The 17,677-nt window shown below is 37.9% G+C and overlaps 1 protein-coding gene across 1 annotated transcript in view; it reads left to right on the top strand.

Moving 5' to 3' along the window:
* Positions 1 to 17,677, top strand: part of PLA2R1 (phospholipase A2 receptor 1) — a 37,373-nt gene that overhangs the window by 1,603 nt on the left and 18,093 nt on the right. The window contains exons 2-13 of the mRNA XM_059852935.1: positions 1,543 to 1,926; positions 4,174 to 4,341; positions 5,414 to 5,587; positions 6,728 to 6,841; positions 7,475 to 7,618; positions 8,638 to 8,826; positions 10,167 to 10,324; positions 11,630 to 11,737; positions 13,366 to 13,478; positions 15,569 to 15,738; positions 16,704 to 16,906; positions 17,200 to 17,345. Of these exons, the coding sequence (XP_059708918.1) occupies positions 1,543 to 1,926; positions 4,174 to 4,341; positions 5,414 to 5,587; positions 6,728 to 6,841; positions 7,475 to 7,618; positions 8,638 to 8,826; positions 10,167 to 10,324; positions 11,630 to 11,737; positions 13,366 to 13,478; positions 15,569 to 15,738; positions 16,704 to 16,906; positions 17,200 to 17,345 (2,071 nt within the window). The remainder of the gene's footprint in view (positions 1 to 1,542; positions 1,927 to 4,173; positions 4,342 to 5,413; positions 5,588 to 6,727; positions 6,842 to 7,474; positions 7,619 to 8,637; positions 8,827 to 10,166; positions 10,325 to 11,629; positions 11,738 to 13,365; positions 13,479 to 15,568; positions 15,739 to 16,703; positions 16,907 to 17,199; positions 17,346 to 17,677) is intronic.

Genomic DNA, 17,677 nt, shown 5'->3' with positions numbered 1-17,677 from the left:
GGCCATGTAAATAGAGAAACCTGTGTTACCCATGGAGGATTGGGTTGGATAAGAAGGGTGAAACCAGTACAAACTGCAAAACTTTGCTGGTTTTCACCTGCTGCCAGTCAGAAGGGCTTGCTCCTGCTCCATCAGACTGCCAGTCTCTATAGCCATGGGGGAAACAGCCGCTGTTAGCAGTGCCACAATCTGCAGTGCCACCTCTCTGTAAGTCATAATGTGTTCTGTGCAGAATCTGTAAACAAAACCCTCTCCATAATCCATATCCTCTCTGTTCTGCTTGTTGTATGCTCATTATATTGTTGAGCTGATTTCCTGTGTGCTTGTTAGACAGCACTGTAATGGTGCTGCTTGAAACATCTTCCTTTTTTAGGGCCACACCTAAGCTCTATGCACTAAACTCAGACATAGCATCTGAGTGGTCCTCTGCATCTCATATTTCCATTGCAGGCAGTGTCAATTTGAGAGGGATTTTTTATTTTCATATTTAGTGCTTCAGTATGCTAGGTGTAGTGAATTACAGAAACTTGACAGTATGCATAGCAGAAATTATTACTTTAAAATTTGAAGGCAAAATGGAGGTGCTGCTCAAGCTCTCAACACATAATCTCCTGAGGCATAAAATATCTCACATATAATGTGAACAGAACTTCTTGAGTTATTTACCTTTGGATTTCTGAGTGAATCAAGTAGCTGAGCTGTTACAGGCTTACATTTTGCTGATTTCCAGTTCCTCAGCTGCCTTCTTTTTTTTTCAGTCTATATGATCAGTTAAACTTTTGCTCCCAAGACATTAAACAGTTGACTTTTTTTCACATACTTACAACATGATGTCACATATTTCATTGAATTTCTATTTGATTACAAAAAATCTGGGATGTCAGGCTAGCCCCACAACATCTGCTCTTGTGGAGGGTAGTCACAGATGGCTGAACAATATGTATCAAATAGGAAAGGCATACTTTAACCCTTGGTCATCTGTTCTAATGGTATAGATAAATCCTGCTATTCCTGTGTCCTGTTGACAATGCAACTTATTTTCTTTCTTTCTCTGTAGTTGCAGAGTAAAGAATGAATATGGCAATGTCAGTCTTAAAATATTGAGCTTTTACTTTAATTGCATTCTCCCATCTACATTGGGAATTATTTTGCAGTACACAGCATGACATGTATTACTTAAAACTTTCCTCCATTACGGTGACCTTTACTCTGTCTTGGTGACCAGTGGCTTTTTTCTTTAAATATGACTGATGTTTTTGGGCACCTCTTGTTTTTCTTTGAGGTTATTTTTGACTATCCAACTTGAGAAGTATTATCTGGTTTTATTTTTGTGAGCTTGCAAGTATCCCAAGTGTTTTGAAAAATCAGCTGGCAGTAAAATTAGACCAGTTCTCCTTAGTTTTTTGGAGTGTCAGTTATTCTGATGGATATTTTCAGTTTTCTTCCTAAGTAGCTGCAATTAAAACATTTGTCTTTTAATAATATTTAATCAATTGCAGTGTTCTACAGACTGAAGCTTGTTGTGCTTTCTTCCCCTTGCAGATAAAGGGATATTTATTATCCAGAGTGAAAACTCCAGCTTGTGCATTAAAGTGGACAGAGCTGGCCTTGTTCTGGAAGACTGCGGCCAGCTCTCGGAAAAGATGTTATGGAAATGGGCATCCAACCGTCGTCTCTTCAACATAGGCAGCAGCACCTGTCTGGGGCTGAACATCAGCAAACCAGAGCAGCCACTAGCTATGCTTGAATGTGATTCAACTCAGTACTCATTGTGGTGGAACTGTGATGGAAAAGCTTTGGTTGGTGTATCGGAGTTCAAATTAGCAGTTGAAAACACTAAATATATTGTGGCCAAAAAAAAATCTACTTGTCAATGGAAACAGTATATGTCCTATGATGAAGACCTTTGTGAACACCCATTTCAAGGTAAGAATAAAACTTTGTCATAGAAGTGTTAGATGGGAAAAGTTCTTTTGGAGGAAGATCAGGTGCTTATGATCCCTTCCAGTCTCTATTGCGGTTTGGGCCTCAAAGTTTGTGGGGTTTTTTCTGTGCAGTGGTTGAGATGAGCATACCACACAATTGATAATCTTTTGTTAAATTGACCCCCAAACCCACCAGTATCCTTGCAAATCAGGAAATGCTCATTTCAAATCACCTGTAAAATTAGAAGGGTTACTAAGGATTTGCTGTTGCCTGTGCTGCAGCTTCCATTATCAGATAAACCTAAAGAGAGATAAAAAAGGATTTGGAGTTCCTGTCACTGAAAATCAGTCTGTAATTGCAGGGTGCATGGACCAATGTCTGCCACATTCTGCACCTGGACTCTGAACGTGCCAAACTTTGAAACAGAGATCAGAAGTTTGATAAATCCTGCTGTTCAGCTAGTGAAGGGATGGAAATGTACATCAAGATCCAGGTCTGCAGACCTGAGCATTTTTCTAGGTTTAAGGACTAAGATAAGCCCACTGACTTCAAACAGCAGCAGACAGCCTGTACCTTTACCCCTTCCTCAACCTTTCTGAAAGAGGGAGGGGCCTGATGTTTGCACAGTGTCTCAGACTGAAGTTGTTGATTTTCCCCACTTGGACTGGGTGTTTGGGTTCCTGATCTGGTCTTAGTGGTTTCCCCTGTAGGTGTAGCTTAGCCTCTGCCTTCACTAAACTCCTTCTTTGAGACTTGTGATAACTGGGAAAGTACTACAGTGCCCAACCTCTTTTTTTAAAACCTAATGGAATTCATACTTTAGACCAGACAGAAAATATATAAATTTAAATTAAAATATCCATGAAAAGTCATACATATTTGCCATGTGCACACAGTGAGATGGAAGTAGACCTGGTTTAGCCCTATTACTGCAACATCTGAGAGAGGTGAGGAGAGGATCATCCTTTGGCAGGTACTTCTAGCCTAGTTTTAGGACCAAAGTATTGAATTGTGTTGGCAAAATCTCTTTCAGGTTCTGTTTTCCACCTTCTACCACAATGCAAATACCTTCTCATGCACATGCAAAGGCAAGCCAGCCTGTTAGTCCACCAAGCAAGGGGTGTGAGGGATAGCTACCTTCAAAACAAAAAAAAATTAAATTATATGTAACTGTGGTAATGGGTCTGTAGCAATTGAATTTGGTTTCTTGCCAGGACTGAGATAATCCCTCTGTAGCTGGCAGCACGGTAGCAGGCAGACAGAAAAGCAATCCTGATTTATTTTTTGACCTGTTCATAGTATTTTCTGTTCATTCACATCAGAAGGGGATTAGCAATGTGTAAACTGCTCTTTTATATGTGCACAGCCAGCCATTAACTCTAGAAACCTCTAGGAACCTGGCAGTGTGCACTGATTCTGTAGTTGAAGGACTTTGGTCTTAAAGCTATCAATGTGGAATCTTTGATAAACAATTTCATTCAAAGAGTGATTGTGGTTCTTTGACCTTTTTTAGAAGCTCTGAGGTTTAGGAGACACTGAGGTAAAGCTTTTACAGCTTTCAGTTGCACTGGATTCTCTCAATATTTTGGTTCGCAAAGTACAATAGGAAAATATTTAAATATTTTGTAAGGCCTTGATTGTGGCAACAGATGTATAGAGCATCAATTCTTCAGCTATGTTATTATTCTCCACAGGATAAAAACTTATTTTTTAAAGTCTATTTAATATTCCTTTGTCTTGTACATTTCCTTTCCCAAAGAATGACAAAGAGAGTGGAAAACACATTAGAAATCCACTTTATAAAGAGTAGGAAAAGCAGGGCAATAATGTTAAATTACTCTTCTGTCATAGACTTATAAATAAGTAGAATTTGCATCTGAGTGTGTACTGGTTTAACTAATGGTTGTTTTATGTGGTTGTTCTGAAATGTAGATGCAGACTTTGGGTTAATTGATCAGATTTTGGGGGTTGTGGTTTTGTTTGGTTTTTTTTTTTTTTTGTTAATGGACTAAGTTACAAGAAATTGCCTTATTGACAAATTTCATAAGTTATTTTTTCCACATTCTATTTACTGAAATGATGCTGCTCACACTTGTAATGCTGTTATCAATTTTAAATTAAAATTTAGAAGTCACTTTAGACATTTTATTTTTATCCCTGCTGCTAAATACAGGAATACTGACATATGGGGGCAAAAATTTTTTTTGTGGTCTGCATTCTTTTAATCTGTTTGGATTTTTTTTCCAGAAACATACACCTTGCTTGGAAATTCTTTTGGTTTCCCATGTGTTTTTCCTTTTAAATATAACAACAAGTGGTATTATGAGTGTACCAGAGATGGAAAGGAATCCGAGTGGTGTGCCACAACAACTCACTATGAACAAGATGAAAAATGGGGGTTTTGCCCAAATGCAGGTAAGATGTTGCTTGTCTTCTCTCTCCCCCCTCCAATAATTTGTTCTTTATTAGTAATACTAGGACACAGTCTGGTTTTGGATTACTTCCCTTCTGTTAGAAGGGAATGTCTTTTTAAAAAGCACAAAGGAAGATCTTTAGCAAATCTGTTGTAGTTCACCTTTGAGACTCAAAGTCCTCACCACAACAGCAAAACCAGCAGAAGGACCTTATTCTGTGCAGCCCACTGCCCTTACCCTGCAGCCAAAGCCCTCTGTCCTAGTGAAACACAGGCAGCTTATGTGGAACACATAACCTAAGGGCTGCTCTTGCAAAGTCACCTTCTGCTTTGGACTGCCTTGTATCTGGCACATTCCTTTTCTCTTGTGCACTGCTTGGATATATGTTGGGCCTAAAATACTAGAAAGCAATAGCCTTAAAAATACTTGCTGTTGAAAAGTTTTTGGGTGTATAATCTTTGTGAATATTTCAGCTTCTTGTGTAAGTAAGCAAAATAGTCTCTTCTATCAGTAGAAGTGGTTTGGAAAAGTCTTTCCTACTCAAGTTACATTTCAGATCTCTGTTCCAAAGCATCTTAAAAACAGCTGTAAATGTTTCTTTGTAGTGAGTACTTCTGGGCAGCCATTAAAACAGATAGCATTTGTAGCCTTGCTTATCCTTTTTAATTAAAGTTTATTCCCTTGAGTACAAGGTCCAAGAGGATCCAGTGAGTGTTGCCACAAGTTGAGTGAGGTGTTCACAGTTTGAGTATTTCAATGTTCAGCTTTAGAAACAAATGATTAGCCAGAATAAATTAAAATGTAGCTGTGTTGGCTTCAAGAGCATTGTGAAAATCCCCACCAGCTGCAGATCAGCAGCGGAGTGCTTTATCAACCATATGAAATTTGGAGCAACATTTTATTTCATTAGTGCCCTATTTCCCTATTTGTGTGAACAAAGTAACAGAAAAGACAATCGCAATCGTGCTTCCTTTGGGATGCTGCTGTCATCAATTGATTAAATTGTTCAAGGTGTTGTGTTTTTGATTGGTTTGGAGTCTTGGGCAGCTGGTGACAAATCTGTTTCTGAGTAGAGAGTGGCTGTGACATCTTTTGGAAGAAGAACCCCAAGACACACATCTGCTACCAGTTCAACCTGGCGTCCGTGCTGAGCTGGCGCGAGGCCCGCGCTGCCTGTCAGCTGCAAGGAGGGGACCTGCTCAGTGTCACCAGCCCCGAGGAGCAGGACTACATAAGTAACTTAAGCAGTGAGTAGACATTGCTCTGGGGACCTTGTAGGAAACCTGTAGTTAGATTTCCTCCTTGCCTGTGCAAAGGGATAAGCTTTGGAGCCTAACACCCTGTGTGATGTCTCCCCCATTGCTGCTTGTGGGGCTTTGTCATGTGACACACCTCAGCAGAGCTATTTGAAAGAGCAAGGATGAAGGTAAGTCCCCACCTTAATAAACTGAAGTGCAGAAGTGGTGGTGTTACTTGAGGGTGTCATTTTCTCAATTCTTCCTCCCCCCAGAGATTCCCATTCCTCTTGCAGCTGTGATAAGGGAGTGTGCTTGTTTACTTTGGAGAATTATACATGTGTTTACCTTCTCTGCAATCTACCTTGGTGTCCCTTTCTCCTGCTAAGTTTTTCTTGTGAGCTGGACTTCCCTAAATGGGTATGATAGGAACATTTCTGCAGGCTTACAGTAAATGCCCTGTATGGGAAAAATGCCAGCTGCATAAATACATGTTACTCCTTCTCTGATAAGCAATTTGCTTTTCCCCTTGGAGCAAATGTCTCAAACAAATTGTGCAGAGCCTTCTGACAGCAAGGATTTCATGGGTGTTTTAGTGTGAGTGGAGAAAATCAAGTGGAGGAATGGGTGGTGGAGCTCTGTTGCAAAGGTTGCCTCAGATTTCTTGTTCATTACTTCCCACTATTCCTGATTTTCAATTGAAGGATATAAGCTAGCAGGAAGTTTTAAAAATGTTTCATTGGCTTTTTGATATGCCTGCAAGGCTGTAAAAGTTTCTGAAAGTTGTTTGGTTTATGAAAAGCTGAAACAGGCTAGTGTTTATGTAAACAGGCTAGCATTTATGTAGCTGCTTGTTCTGGATTTAACTTCTAAGGTCAGCAACAACTTATGCAGGAAGGGCTTGCAGAATGACTGGCTTTTGAAGGATTTCACATTTCTGAGTTTATTCCTTTTCATCTCTGTGTTGATTAACAAAGTAAGGTACTTTTTCTAAGGACAGAAAAAAAGCCAACCAGCCTGAACATTCTGGAGAGTGCTTTGAAGTTTTGTTTTATTCCAATTGTAACAAGTCAGGACAGCAGGTCTATGCCTGTAGATATTTTAAAGCTTGGGGAAAGCATGCAGTATTACTTTGTTTATTTTTTGTTTCAGGGCAGTTAAATTCCACAGACATGATGCTGTGGATGGGCCTGAATCGCCTGGATGAAGACGCTGGCTGGCAGTGGTCAGATGGAGCACCACTAATGTTTGTGAACTGGAGAGCAAGTACTTGATGTTCCTCTTGCATATGTTACAGCAGCATAATTATACGCTCTGTATAACTCCAGCTTGATACAGCACTGCTGTTCCTACAGCTATGTTTGAGTGTTAAATTAAGTGAATGAGTGCACTTTTTTTGGTAGAAATATTTATTGGTATTCACAAACTGAAAGCCTTTCTAAGGATATAACATCAAGTGAGATGTATCTCTTCAAAGCATTAATGGTCTAGTCCTTTTGTACTTTTAAAGGTGTTCCTTAGTGGCATATTTTAAAACTGTAGCTACTTTCATGGAGGAAAGGAGTTTAAATTTGTTTATGTTAACAAGCTGTAATTACCATTCACACATTAACATGAGTTTTGTGACTTGGTTTGCTACATTTTGAAGCCTGTGCACCAACAATTGTAGACACTCAAGCTTGTTTCAGCCTCTCATCTGAGAGCAGCAGCCAAGGATGCATTGCCACACATGTAATTCATGTTCAACTGTACATAGTACTAGCATAATATTACTAGAAGTTTGGGTATGCAGGGATGTTTATACATTAATTCAAGAAGTTGCAGAGAAGCTGACAACACCATTTTACAACTAAGAACTGATTTTTTGTAATTTTATGCTTCTCAAAAATGTGTTTGCAGATGTCTCTGATACCCGTTATAAAGAAAATCATTGTGCAGTGATTAATCCAAGATTGAAGTATGGCTGGAACAGTTTTCTATGTGAATCTGGACTGCCTTTTGTATGCAAAAAATATTTAAATAAGACAGAGCATGAAACACTGGGTAAGTGTGTCAGTGTTACTGCATCCTATTTGTGAGGCTGCAAGGAGAGCAGGAGAAGCCACCTGACTATAAAGTCAGCAGAACAGAGTCGCAGCTGCAGTAAATGGGTGGGTTTGCTAGTTTAGGTTGAACACAATTTACTTTAACTGATGTAATAACACTTTGTTCTGTTTAAATTGTCTTTGAAAACAAAGCACTCTTTGTTGAGAGTCTTAGAACAAACAATTTTAATACAAATAGCGTTTACTCCATTCCTTACACCCTCCGTATGCTTGTTCTCTTTTATAATACAATAAGAGCCACACTTATGAGTTGCAAAATAGGTTTTCAGTGTGAATGGAGTTAACCAGTGGCACACAGAGAAGAAAGCTGTATAAATGTAGCACAAAATTTGCAGGGGTTTTTATGATGTGCTGTAGTTTTGATATGCCAAAAAATTGTTGTACATATACTTCAAGTGTTTATACAATGAGTATAGTATGTATAGTGCATAGAGTGACTCAGAATGACTCTCAGTTCTGTGAGAAAGTTAAAAACAGAATTTAGTTTATTCTAACGTAAATTTTTAGAAGAGCTACTTACATACATTTTTGGTTATATTTGAGCTATTACATGGGTTCAGCTCCTCCCTACTGACTTAAAGAAAGTTTAGCAGCTTGTTTCAGGTAGTAAGGAAAGACTGTTCAAACTTTCTGTAGGTAATGCATCTGAAAAAGCTTTATGTGTTTTTGAACCAGGTTCAGAGGTAATAAGGGAGATAAACTGTGTTTTAAACTGAATTAGTGTTTGCCACTAGTTCAGCAGCCCGAATGGTTCAATCATCAAATAAAGTGGAAGAAATTTCAGTTTGCTTGGTAGGTGATGATCCGTAGAGCAGATGTTTTGGCCTCCTTAAGTCATCTTGTAAAACTCTGTTTTCAGCATTTTAAGGTTAAAAAAAATCTCAGAATGTGTTATGAACATAGCATAAGCTTGGCACTTCTGCCTAATGTATATGAACTTGGTGTGCTCATTTCAAGATACATGGCGGTATCGTGCCACTCGTTGTGACGCTGGCTGGTACGCCCACAATCGCGACTGCTACAGACTTCATAGAGAGCAGAAGAGCTGGAACGATGCTTCTCTCTCATGCCAAAGGGAAAATAGCAGGCTCATTAGTGTATCCTCCATGGCAGATGAAGAGCTGCTCCTTAACTTGCTTGAAAGTGGTGAGTTTGGGGAGTTCAAGTGTGCGGGTGTTTCTTGAAGTGTTTTGTGGTGCTCTTTTGTGCAGCTCTTTAACTTGTTACCATCTAAGCACTATATTATGTGGCACACCCAAATGATGTTTGCAAAAAAAGAAATCATGTTGCATGCCCATTCTAGGAGTCTCAAAAAGGCATAGTCACCTTTTCCAATAACCATTCTTTAAATAAAGATATGACTCCACGAAGCAGGCACAGTGAGGCCATAGTAAACATGCTAGCTTTTGTTCTTTCCTGCTCTTGCCTGGTTCCTTGCAAACTGTTGCAAAATATTCTGTCATCAACCTTATACTAGAGCTGTGCTTAGAAGCAAAACCAATTCAGTGTATCTTTGGCTTGCAAGCTGGCCTGATCCACACTGCAAAATTGCTGCTGTTACCATGAGGGCAGAGTCCCCTTTGATGTCAGCAGGACGTATCAAAGCACTTCTGCTGGTTCACATTGTCCTGAGAGGTAGCACAATTACACAAGGAACTTAATGAACAAAAGCTCTTTGATGCAGCAATGCCAATACTTTTGTTGTCATAACAGCTGCAAAGGAAAGTGAATATTTTCTGCCTGCCACTGACACCAGTGTGCTGGCAGAGCTGCACAGTTTGGCTGTGAGTTTTTCTCACAGAGCTGGGGCAGAGTGTTACGTAGAGATTAGGAGATTAACCTCCATCATCTTCCTCACCTCTTTTAAGACCCTCCATAGATAAAAAACACCATTATTTGCAGGGATGCTGTAATGGATAGATGTAATTATTCTCAGCTTGAGTTCAGCTTCAGTCTTCTGCTTCTCTCCAGCCTGTTCAGGTTTCTCTTCAGGAGAAGGGCCTACATGCCTGAAAGCCTGAGTGCTTTTTCTCCTGTAGTAGCTGGTAAAATAAGACTTCACATCAAAATGCAAGCCTTGTCTTTCCTTTATTTGTCAGATACTAGCTACAACTCTGCTGTCACTGGACTCTATAACTCTCAGAGAATCCTAAAGCTGAGTGTGCCATGGATAATTACATGAAGAAATATTTCACTCCCATGTCAGTTTTTCTTCCCCATGCACTTCAAGAAAGTGCATATGCTCTTAACTCATAGTTTTTAGGATTTTAAAGCATATTATCATGTGTGTTGATTCTATTTTTTAAATGATTTAGCTTTCAAGAGCAGTAGAACATAGTCTCATCAGTAAGATTTCCTAAAGTTTATACAGTTTTTATTTGTTCCTGAAAGAGGGACATTCCTATAAATATCCCATTAATAACTTTTAACGCTGCTGTCGTGTTAGAGGAAAAACAGGCTTTATTAACTCACTTATTCTTTTACAGAAAATGTAACAGAGACATGGATTGGATTATACAGTAATAACACTGCTGTTGTTTTTGAGTGGTCAGATAGCACCCCAGGAAAATTCTCTAACTGGCACAGACAAGAACCTAACACCTTTCAAAGAACAGGACAACTCTGTGTTTTGTCACAAGGACCTGTAAGTTATCTTTTTAAAAGAATTAGGCACTTTTATTTTAGCTCAATATAATTTTATTTCTTAATGTGCATACTTTTTAAAACCATGACCTGGAGTATGACTTTGTTTTTGATTCCTAATGTATTCGTGTTATGATAAATGCTGTACAGCCTTTAGAATCAATGCATTCTGCAGTACTGATGCACAGAAAATTAATCACAGATTTTGAGCTTATGTTCAATAAAAAGTACTACATGTATAAAGCACTGGCAAATGGAAAAGAGCAAAACAATATGAGTTGGTATTTTGATAAAGTCATTTAAAATCCAAGTAGTGTGTGTGATGCATAAGTTCTGGTCTTGAAAGTTTCAAATTTATGTTTTGAGAAACTGTCAGCTGTGCCTGTATAATCTTTGTGTAAATATCTATACATTGTATGGAGTGTCTTTCAAAACCATAGCATCGGTCTACATGAAAGTAGAGAAGTTGATAGCAGGAGATTGATACCAGATCAGTCAGGGGTTGTAAAACAACACTGTCCTGCCTTTTTGGTATTCATGGCACTGTCAATTCTTTTGTAATGTGGTCATGCATTTACTTTAATTTGTAATTAACAGTACTTAAGCTCACTAATGCATGACTTGCATAAGTAGCACTATAATTTAAAAAATTTTTTTGCAAAATATGTTTTTTCTGAGTGTGAAAACTGTATCAAGAGTTTCTGTTCTCTCTACAGTAGTGGGTCCAAGTGACAGTCTTTAACTCAGGAGAAAACCAAGACAGTTACAATGACTGGGAAAAGTCTGTTCCTACTGGAAGCAGAAAATAGGACTTTGGAACAATGAGGGGTTTTAGATTCCAAAGTCATATTTTACTCAGTTTGCAAGTGTAAACAAACAAATGAAAATGTAAAATACAAAGGAAAAGTAGGTTTAAGATAAAATTTTTCAGGCTTTGTTTTTGATGTATGTCCAGTATATACAGATGTGTAAGGACTGTTGAAATATAGAGATTGATCTTACAAAGAACTGTGATAGCTAGGAAGAAAATTGCTCTGGCATGGCCATGGTTAGAGTTAATTAAGATGCTTTACATCCTGAAGACTGAGTCACAGAGACAAACCCATTTTTGTGATTGATTTGGGATGTTCTGCTGACAGTGTTGGTAAAAATAAATGGACTGTCTATGGATAAGTAAATGGAGTGAGAAAAATTATTTTTTTTTAAGTGAAGAGTTAAAAGAGGAAGAGAGACTGTGATCTAATGTTTGTATAGATATGCATGAGAATATGGGTATATATGGAATATACTCTCTTTTATTCCTTAGGAGGGACATTGGAGGATTAAAAAATGTGAAGAAAAGTCTTTCTATATCTGCAAAAAAGCAGGGGAGTTTAATAGTGTCTCTCCTGAACTGGAATCAAATTGTCCAGAGGTAAGTGGGTTTGTGGTTGTTTTAGAACTATATTAATGACATAGAATTATATAGTTAACCTCTAAATACAGCTACAGAACATATGGATGCAAATAGATAATTTCAGTTTTTCATCCTAAAGATATGCATGTTTTGCTTGGAAAAATCACATTGTTTGCTTTAGAAGTATGTAAACTAAATTTTAATGTAAGATTAAAGGCCTTCACAAGATGCCTTTCATGGCTTGTTGTTTCAGCAGTGATTGTGACCCAAGTTCCTATTTCTTTCTAGATCAAAAGTGAAGCCCTTTTGTCCACCATCTGTGCAAATAATGGCTGTTATATGATGCCTCGTCCCACACATGGTTTTCATACATTGAAATGGAATGTCAGGGTGAAAACCTACCAGTTTCATTGACACAGAGGGTGAACTCTTCCACTTGTACATTTGCTTTCAAACACAAATGGGAAGGAGCACAACTCTCTAACTAGGAGATTGTATCATATTTTCAGTGTTCATGAACTCACATCAGCTCTGTGTTCTGGTAGTAAAAGGAAGCATGTTAAAGTGTGACTTAGTTTGCCATCAGTTCCTTTTCACAATGTGTGGGAAGAGGAAACTTGTTGAATTTCTGTTATATTCAAAACTGTGGAGGAAAAAAAATCTCTTTTCTAAGCTGCTTTATTATTTAGCTAATTGTCTTCCTTTTTTTAATGTCCTGTCTCGTTTCTTGGGAAATGAAGAAACAGAGCCAGTTTGGTTGAATTTTAAGAAGGTTGAAGCTGAACTGTTTGCAGAAAGATGCAGTCTTTTGCCAGATGTAGTGTCCAGATCCAGAGTTCTTGTCATACCATTATGGACACTACTGCTTGATTCCAGCTTAACATTTCCAAAAGTTTAGGGTGACTGCATTTATTTCATTTGGACCAATGTATTTTGTCACTCAAGAATTTTGTGTGTTGTTAGTATAAGAAAAGTTTGTCTCAGTCCTGACTGGGTGAAAAATGTGCAGAGCATCAAGGTTTTCTTGACAAGCTGTAGTCAGCAGTTTGACAGCATTTTAACTTCTCCATCCTGTGCCCCTCAGGATTGAGTCTCACGGTATTGAGCCAGTGGTCATAAGTATTTTGACCCACTCTGGCAACTTCTACTTGGGATGAATTTCTGCTTCTTGGTGTTTCACACCCTGTAAAAACATTTGCTGAACCCTCTTACAGTCCCTTGGCTTTGATCCTTTTCTTTCTGATGTGAAAACAGTTACATTCAGTTAATCAAAAGACTAAGAGAGTGTATTATCTCTTTATCCTCTTGCTTATTTAAAACAGTTAGTCATAAATCCAAGCAGGTATGCTGCCTGAACTCACACCAGCAGAACTTACACCAGTCCAGGCAGTGTCTTTTGGACACCCAGGGGTGAATGAAGTCAAAGACTAATAATGAGATGAAATGGGGCAGGCTGGCCATGGACACACTGTTCTGGCTCATCTGACATCCACATTTTCAGTGACCTTGAGGGTAACTGCCCTTCAACCATGGCAGGAAAGAAAAGATCTATAGGGATGCCAAGGCTCATCAGACAAAAGGGGGCCAAGTTTTTAACAACTCTACAATAATTAATAATCTATAAAATGATGTTCATTTCTTTTAAGGGATGGGAAAGACATGGTGGATATTGTTACAAAATCGACAGTACCCCTCGAAGTTTTGAACATGCTTCCAGTGGTTATTTCTGCCCATCTGCACTTGTATCAGTAACCAACAGGTAGTTAATCCTATTAGAGGGTGTGAAGATACCTCTAACAAGAGCTATTCTAACTCTATAAAGCGTTGCATGGCAAAACATATTACCATTGTGAAAGAATATTTGCTTGAGAGGTGAGCATAATTACTAACATCATCTGAAATCAAAGGTGTGCTTTGCCTTACTTTTTAATTGAAAATAAATTTAATGAAAAGCAATTGTTAGGCTAATAAACACTTCTAGCAATGTGCACGTTTGGGCATGCGGAAATCTAAAGAAAATTCTTTATGCACAGGGGTATGTAACATCTTTAAGAAACTTTGTTGGTGTACTTGGAAGGTGTACTGAAAAATGAAAACTTACTTATTTTTATGGAAAAAAATATAAATATAAAATTTCAATCCAAATCAATTAATGTTTTATAAATGCTTCTATTTATTTATTCATTCTATGTGATTTCTCAGCAAATAGGGTAAGAGAGTAAATGTTTGAAAGTATTTGTTGCTCTTTTCCCATGCCTTGTTCCTATTTGCCTCTATTCCAGCTTTAGCAAGAGCTTTCTCCTCTGTAGATGTCCAGGTGCTTGGGTTTTCTCTGCTCCCTTTGTTATTTTCCCTTTATGTTGGCTTTCCATTAAAATTTGACATACTAATAGATAGATTACATCAATACTTTAACTGCTGCATATTTCTTGTTTGAAAAAACCCCACCTAAATAGCTAAAGAAAACCCCCCAAACTCCAAAAATACAAGGAGGAAACATCTGCTCCCTTTAGACAGGGGAAGTAACCCTCAGCAATCAGATAAATAGTAGGTAGGTATTTTAGGAAATCACTGGCTACCCTACATAATGATTTACATCAGTGGGAATTTGTTCTACCCAGGGGTTTCAGGATTGTGCACAGGGTGTGCAGCACTGAGCTGCAGTGTGACAAAGGTCCTTTCAGGGGGAATAAGGGACAAATTGCTGCAGCTGAGCATTGGCAGCTCAAATGTGGCAGGGAGCTGAGGGCATGCTAGAATAATGTCTTCAGTCTTTTTCTGCTTTTTTATTTTTATTTTTTCATTTCTTGGTGTAGCCATCACTAATTATGATGGTATTTCCCAGTTCCATTTAGCAGCAGTAGCAAGGAGTAGCAAAAGAATGTTAGTTTAGTGGTTTTGTTAAATTTCTGCTGGGGTTTGTTTTTCTGGAGGGAAAACTGCAAAAACTTTTCGGTTACTGATTGTGAAATATTCATTAGATAGTAAATTGTAGAGAAAGGAGGGTAGACAGAAAAAGAGGACATGCAGAGGAAATTAAAATTAAGCACAAGTTCTGAATCCCTTACAGTGTTACAGATACTGTAACACTGATTACAGTGTTACATTCAGTTTTTTCAGTAATTTATCCATTCTTTTCAGAGTTTATGAAAACAGAAAGTCGAATGAGTTTTTATCAAACTGGAAAACATCTTTGCTATTTAATTTTCATTGTCAGCTGATTAAATGTGCTCATAAACAGAAATATTCTTGTATAATCCAATGCCAATTATATCAGAACTAATTGCATTTAAGTGAAAATTGGATTACTATGCACAGCAGTTATAACTTGCACAAAGGTGTATATGTCTCACATAACTTTAGCGAAGAAATCAAAGAAGAAAAATGTGATCCTTTGTAGTCAGTTCAGCTGGTGCTTTGGGTCCTTCAGATCTGGTTTCTTAGTGCTGGTTTGTGTATTTGCTGGTTTCAGTAGGACACTTCTGTGCAGAGATTTTTCTTCTCTTTCTTCTGGAGCCTTTTCAGACCCCACTAACATTTTTCCTTCATACCTGGAGTTTTTTGGTTTTATTTGTGCCTCATTAATACATTCTGTCTTTACATCTTGCAATTCAAGCACTGAGGCCATAAGATCTGATTCTAGTGTTTCTTTTATGTGCTCAAGTGCTGAAAAAATAGGGATACAGACTTATACCACAAGTTCCCCACAGCATTCTGTCGAGAAAATTAGGTACATCCATTATATTTTTCTCTTCTGAGAAAATTTAAATAATGTCATGAGAGCTATTCACTGAAATACCAATTTACCTATTTTATTCTAAAAACCTTTATTTTGATTATTTTATTAAGGTTTGAACAAGCTTTTATCAACAGCATGATCCGCAGCATGCCAGAATCTGAGAGAACTTATTTTTGGATAGGATTGCAAGACCTTAACAACACAGGAGAATACTTGTGGCTCAGTACAGCAGGCAAGAATCACTCAGTGAGCTACACAAACTGGAACAAGTACCAGCCACGTGAGTAGCATGCTGGTAAAAAATGCAAAGACTGGAAATGGGGAGGGTGCTCTCTTCTCCACAGCACCAGTGGCTTAGCAGGGACTGAAGAGTCCCAGTCCTTTCTTCCCTGCCTGGCCAAGAGAGCAGAGAGGTAAATTTACATCTGCTATTGGCTCCATAACCTGAAGTTGCCCACAGCTGGACCCTCCTTACAGACACAGCTGATCCCTGAAGTTCTTCTTTTCCTGTGAGGTCTTTTTCATACATTCTTTTATGAGCTATAATACATTTGTTGCATACGTAATATTTTTTAAAGAACATCAAAAACCAAACTTGATGCTTTCCATACTTTCCTCATGAGTTTTTCAAGGGCTTCCTGAGCCCAGCAAAAGATCCTAGAAAAGTAATGAATTTTATTCAGTAACAGTCACAGTTTGAAATTTGCATTCTATATGAAAAATAGGCCAGAGGTTGCCAGAAACATTTCTGTGAATAACAGTGTGGAGGTTTCTTCTTCTTCCCCTTTAGTTTCATCTTGCTTGTTTCATAGTAATTCTTAGGAAAATATTCCAAGGAAACAAAAAGTGAAAATATTAAACAGCCATTCAACCTTTGAAACATAAACCACTAAGCAATACCTGAAAATAGAGACATATTTATAAAGATACTCCATTTCAATAACAGCTATCTGATTTGGACTCTTTACATTTATTGCTTTACTATTGCATTGTGCACAAGTAATGTTTTCAATTGCATTTCTTCTCGTGCATTTTGTGAGAGGAATGTTTGTCCTGGTTCATTTTACAAGCTCAAGACAGCCAAGAGAGGCTTATAAATTGGCTGCTGACCAAAGAATTTGCTAGTTTTGTAAGTTCATCAAGCTTTTATCCAGAAACCTCTGTCGATAAAACAGCAACCTGACCAAAGAAATCACGAAATTCAGATGTTTTATTCTGACATTCAGCGTTTATTCCCATGTCTAGGTCATTCTGGAGGATGTGTGGCTATGCGAGGGGAGCACCCTGTTGGTTACTGGGAGGTGAAAAGCTGTAAGAACTTCAAAGCCATGTCATTGTGCAAGCAAAAAGTCAATTCTTACGAAGAACCTGAACTTACTTTTCAAAAATATTCGAGTTCCTGCTATTTTGGATGGGAGTCAGAACCTAATCTGCTCAACTGCTACAAGGTACATGTCATACTTGCTTTGAGTTTTTCTGATTCTACATCAGCTTAAGGATATGCTGTTCCTAAAACATTTTTGATAAAGCATTATTTCTTTCACTCAACAAACAAAAATTTCCTGTTACCATCCTGCACTGCATTTAGAAGTGAGAGAAAGTTACAAGAATCAGAGCTATGCTTGAAATATACCTGGCTTTAGTTTGGAAAAACTGTCACTAATATTTGATTTTTATGGGTTTCTGAGCAAGCTGCTCTCTAAAATGAGCTACATTTATGACAATGTTTATTTTATTGCAGATATTTCACAACGAGAAAGTTCTGATGAGAAGAACATGGGATGAAGCTGAAGCGTTATGTCAAGATTTTGGAGCCCATCTTGCTAGTTTTAGCCACATCTATGAAGAGACGTTTTTAAACAATCTATTGTATACAATTTTTGATAGGTAAATATATTTTTAACAACAACAAGATTTATCATAATCTAAAATTTACATTATTCCATCCTCTTTACTAGTGTCCAAAGAAGTCCCTACTCTAACATGAACTAAAAATTGGGTGAAATGCATCAGCAGCATTTCAATGTGATTCTTTTTGAAAATCTTTGTGGTAAATGTTGAGCAGCTGTTGTTGTCAAGGTGGTGTTTTTGTGAGTTAACATTCCTTGTTGAACTGGAGGTTCTACCATTTTAATCCTATTTTAAATGTTTTCATCTTGTAAAACACAATCTAACATTTTAGTGGGAAAGCAAGAGTTTACTTCAAGGATACAAAAATT

The sequence above is a fragment of the Haemorhous mexicanus genome, chromosome 8, assembly GCF_027477595.1.
Source record: "Haemorhous mexicanus isolate bHaeMex1 chromosome 8, bHaeMex1.pri, whole genome shotgun sequence".
Taxonomy (NCBI): domain Eukaryota; kingdom Metazoa; phylum Chordata; class Aves; order Passeriformes; family Fringillidae; genus Haemorhous; species Haemorhous mexicanus.
Note: the sequence above shows the minus strand (reverse complement) of the source record. Positions and strands in the feature narration are given on the sequence as shown.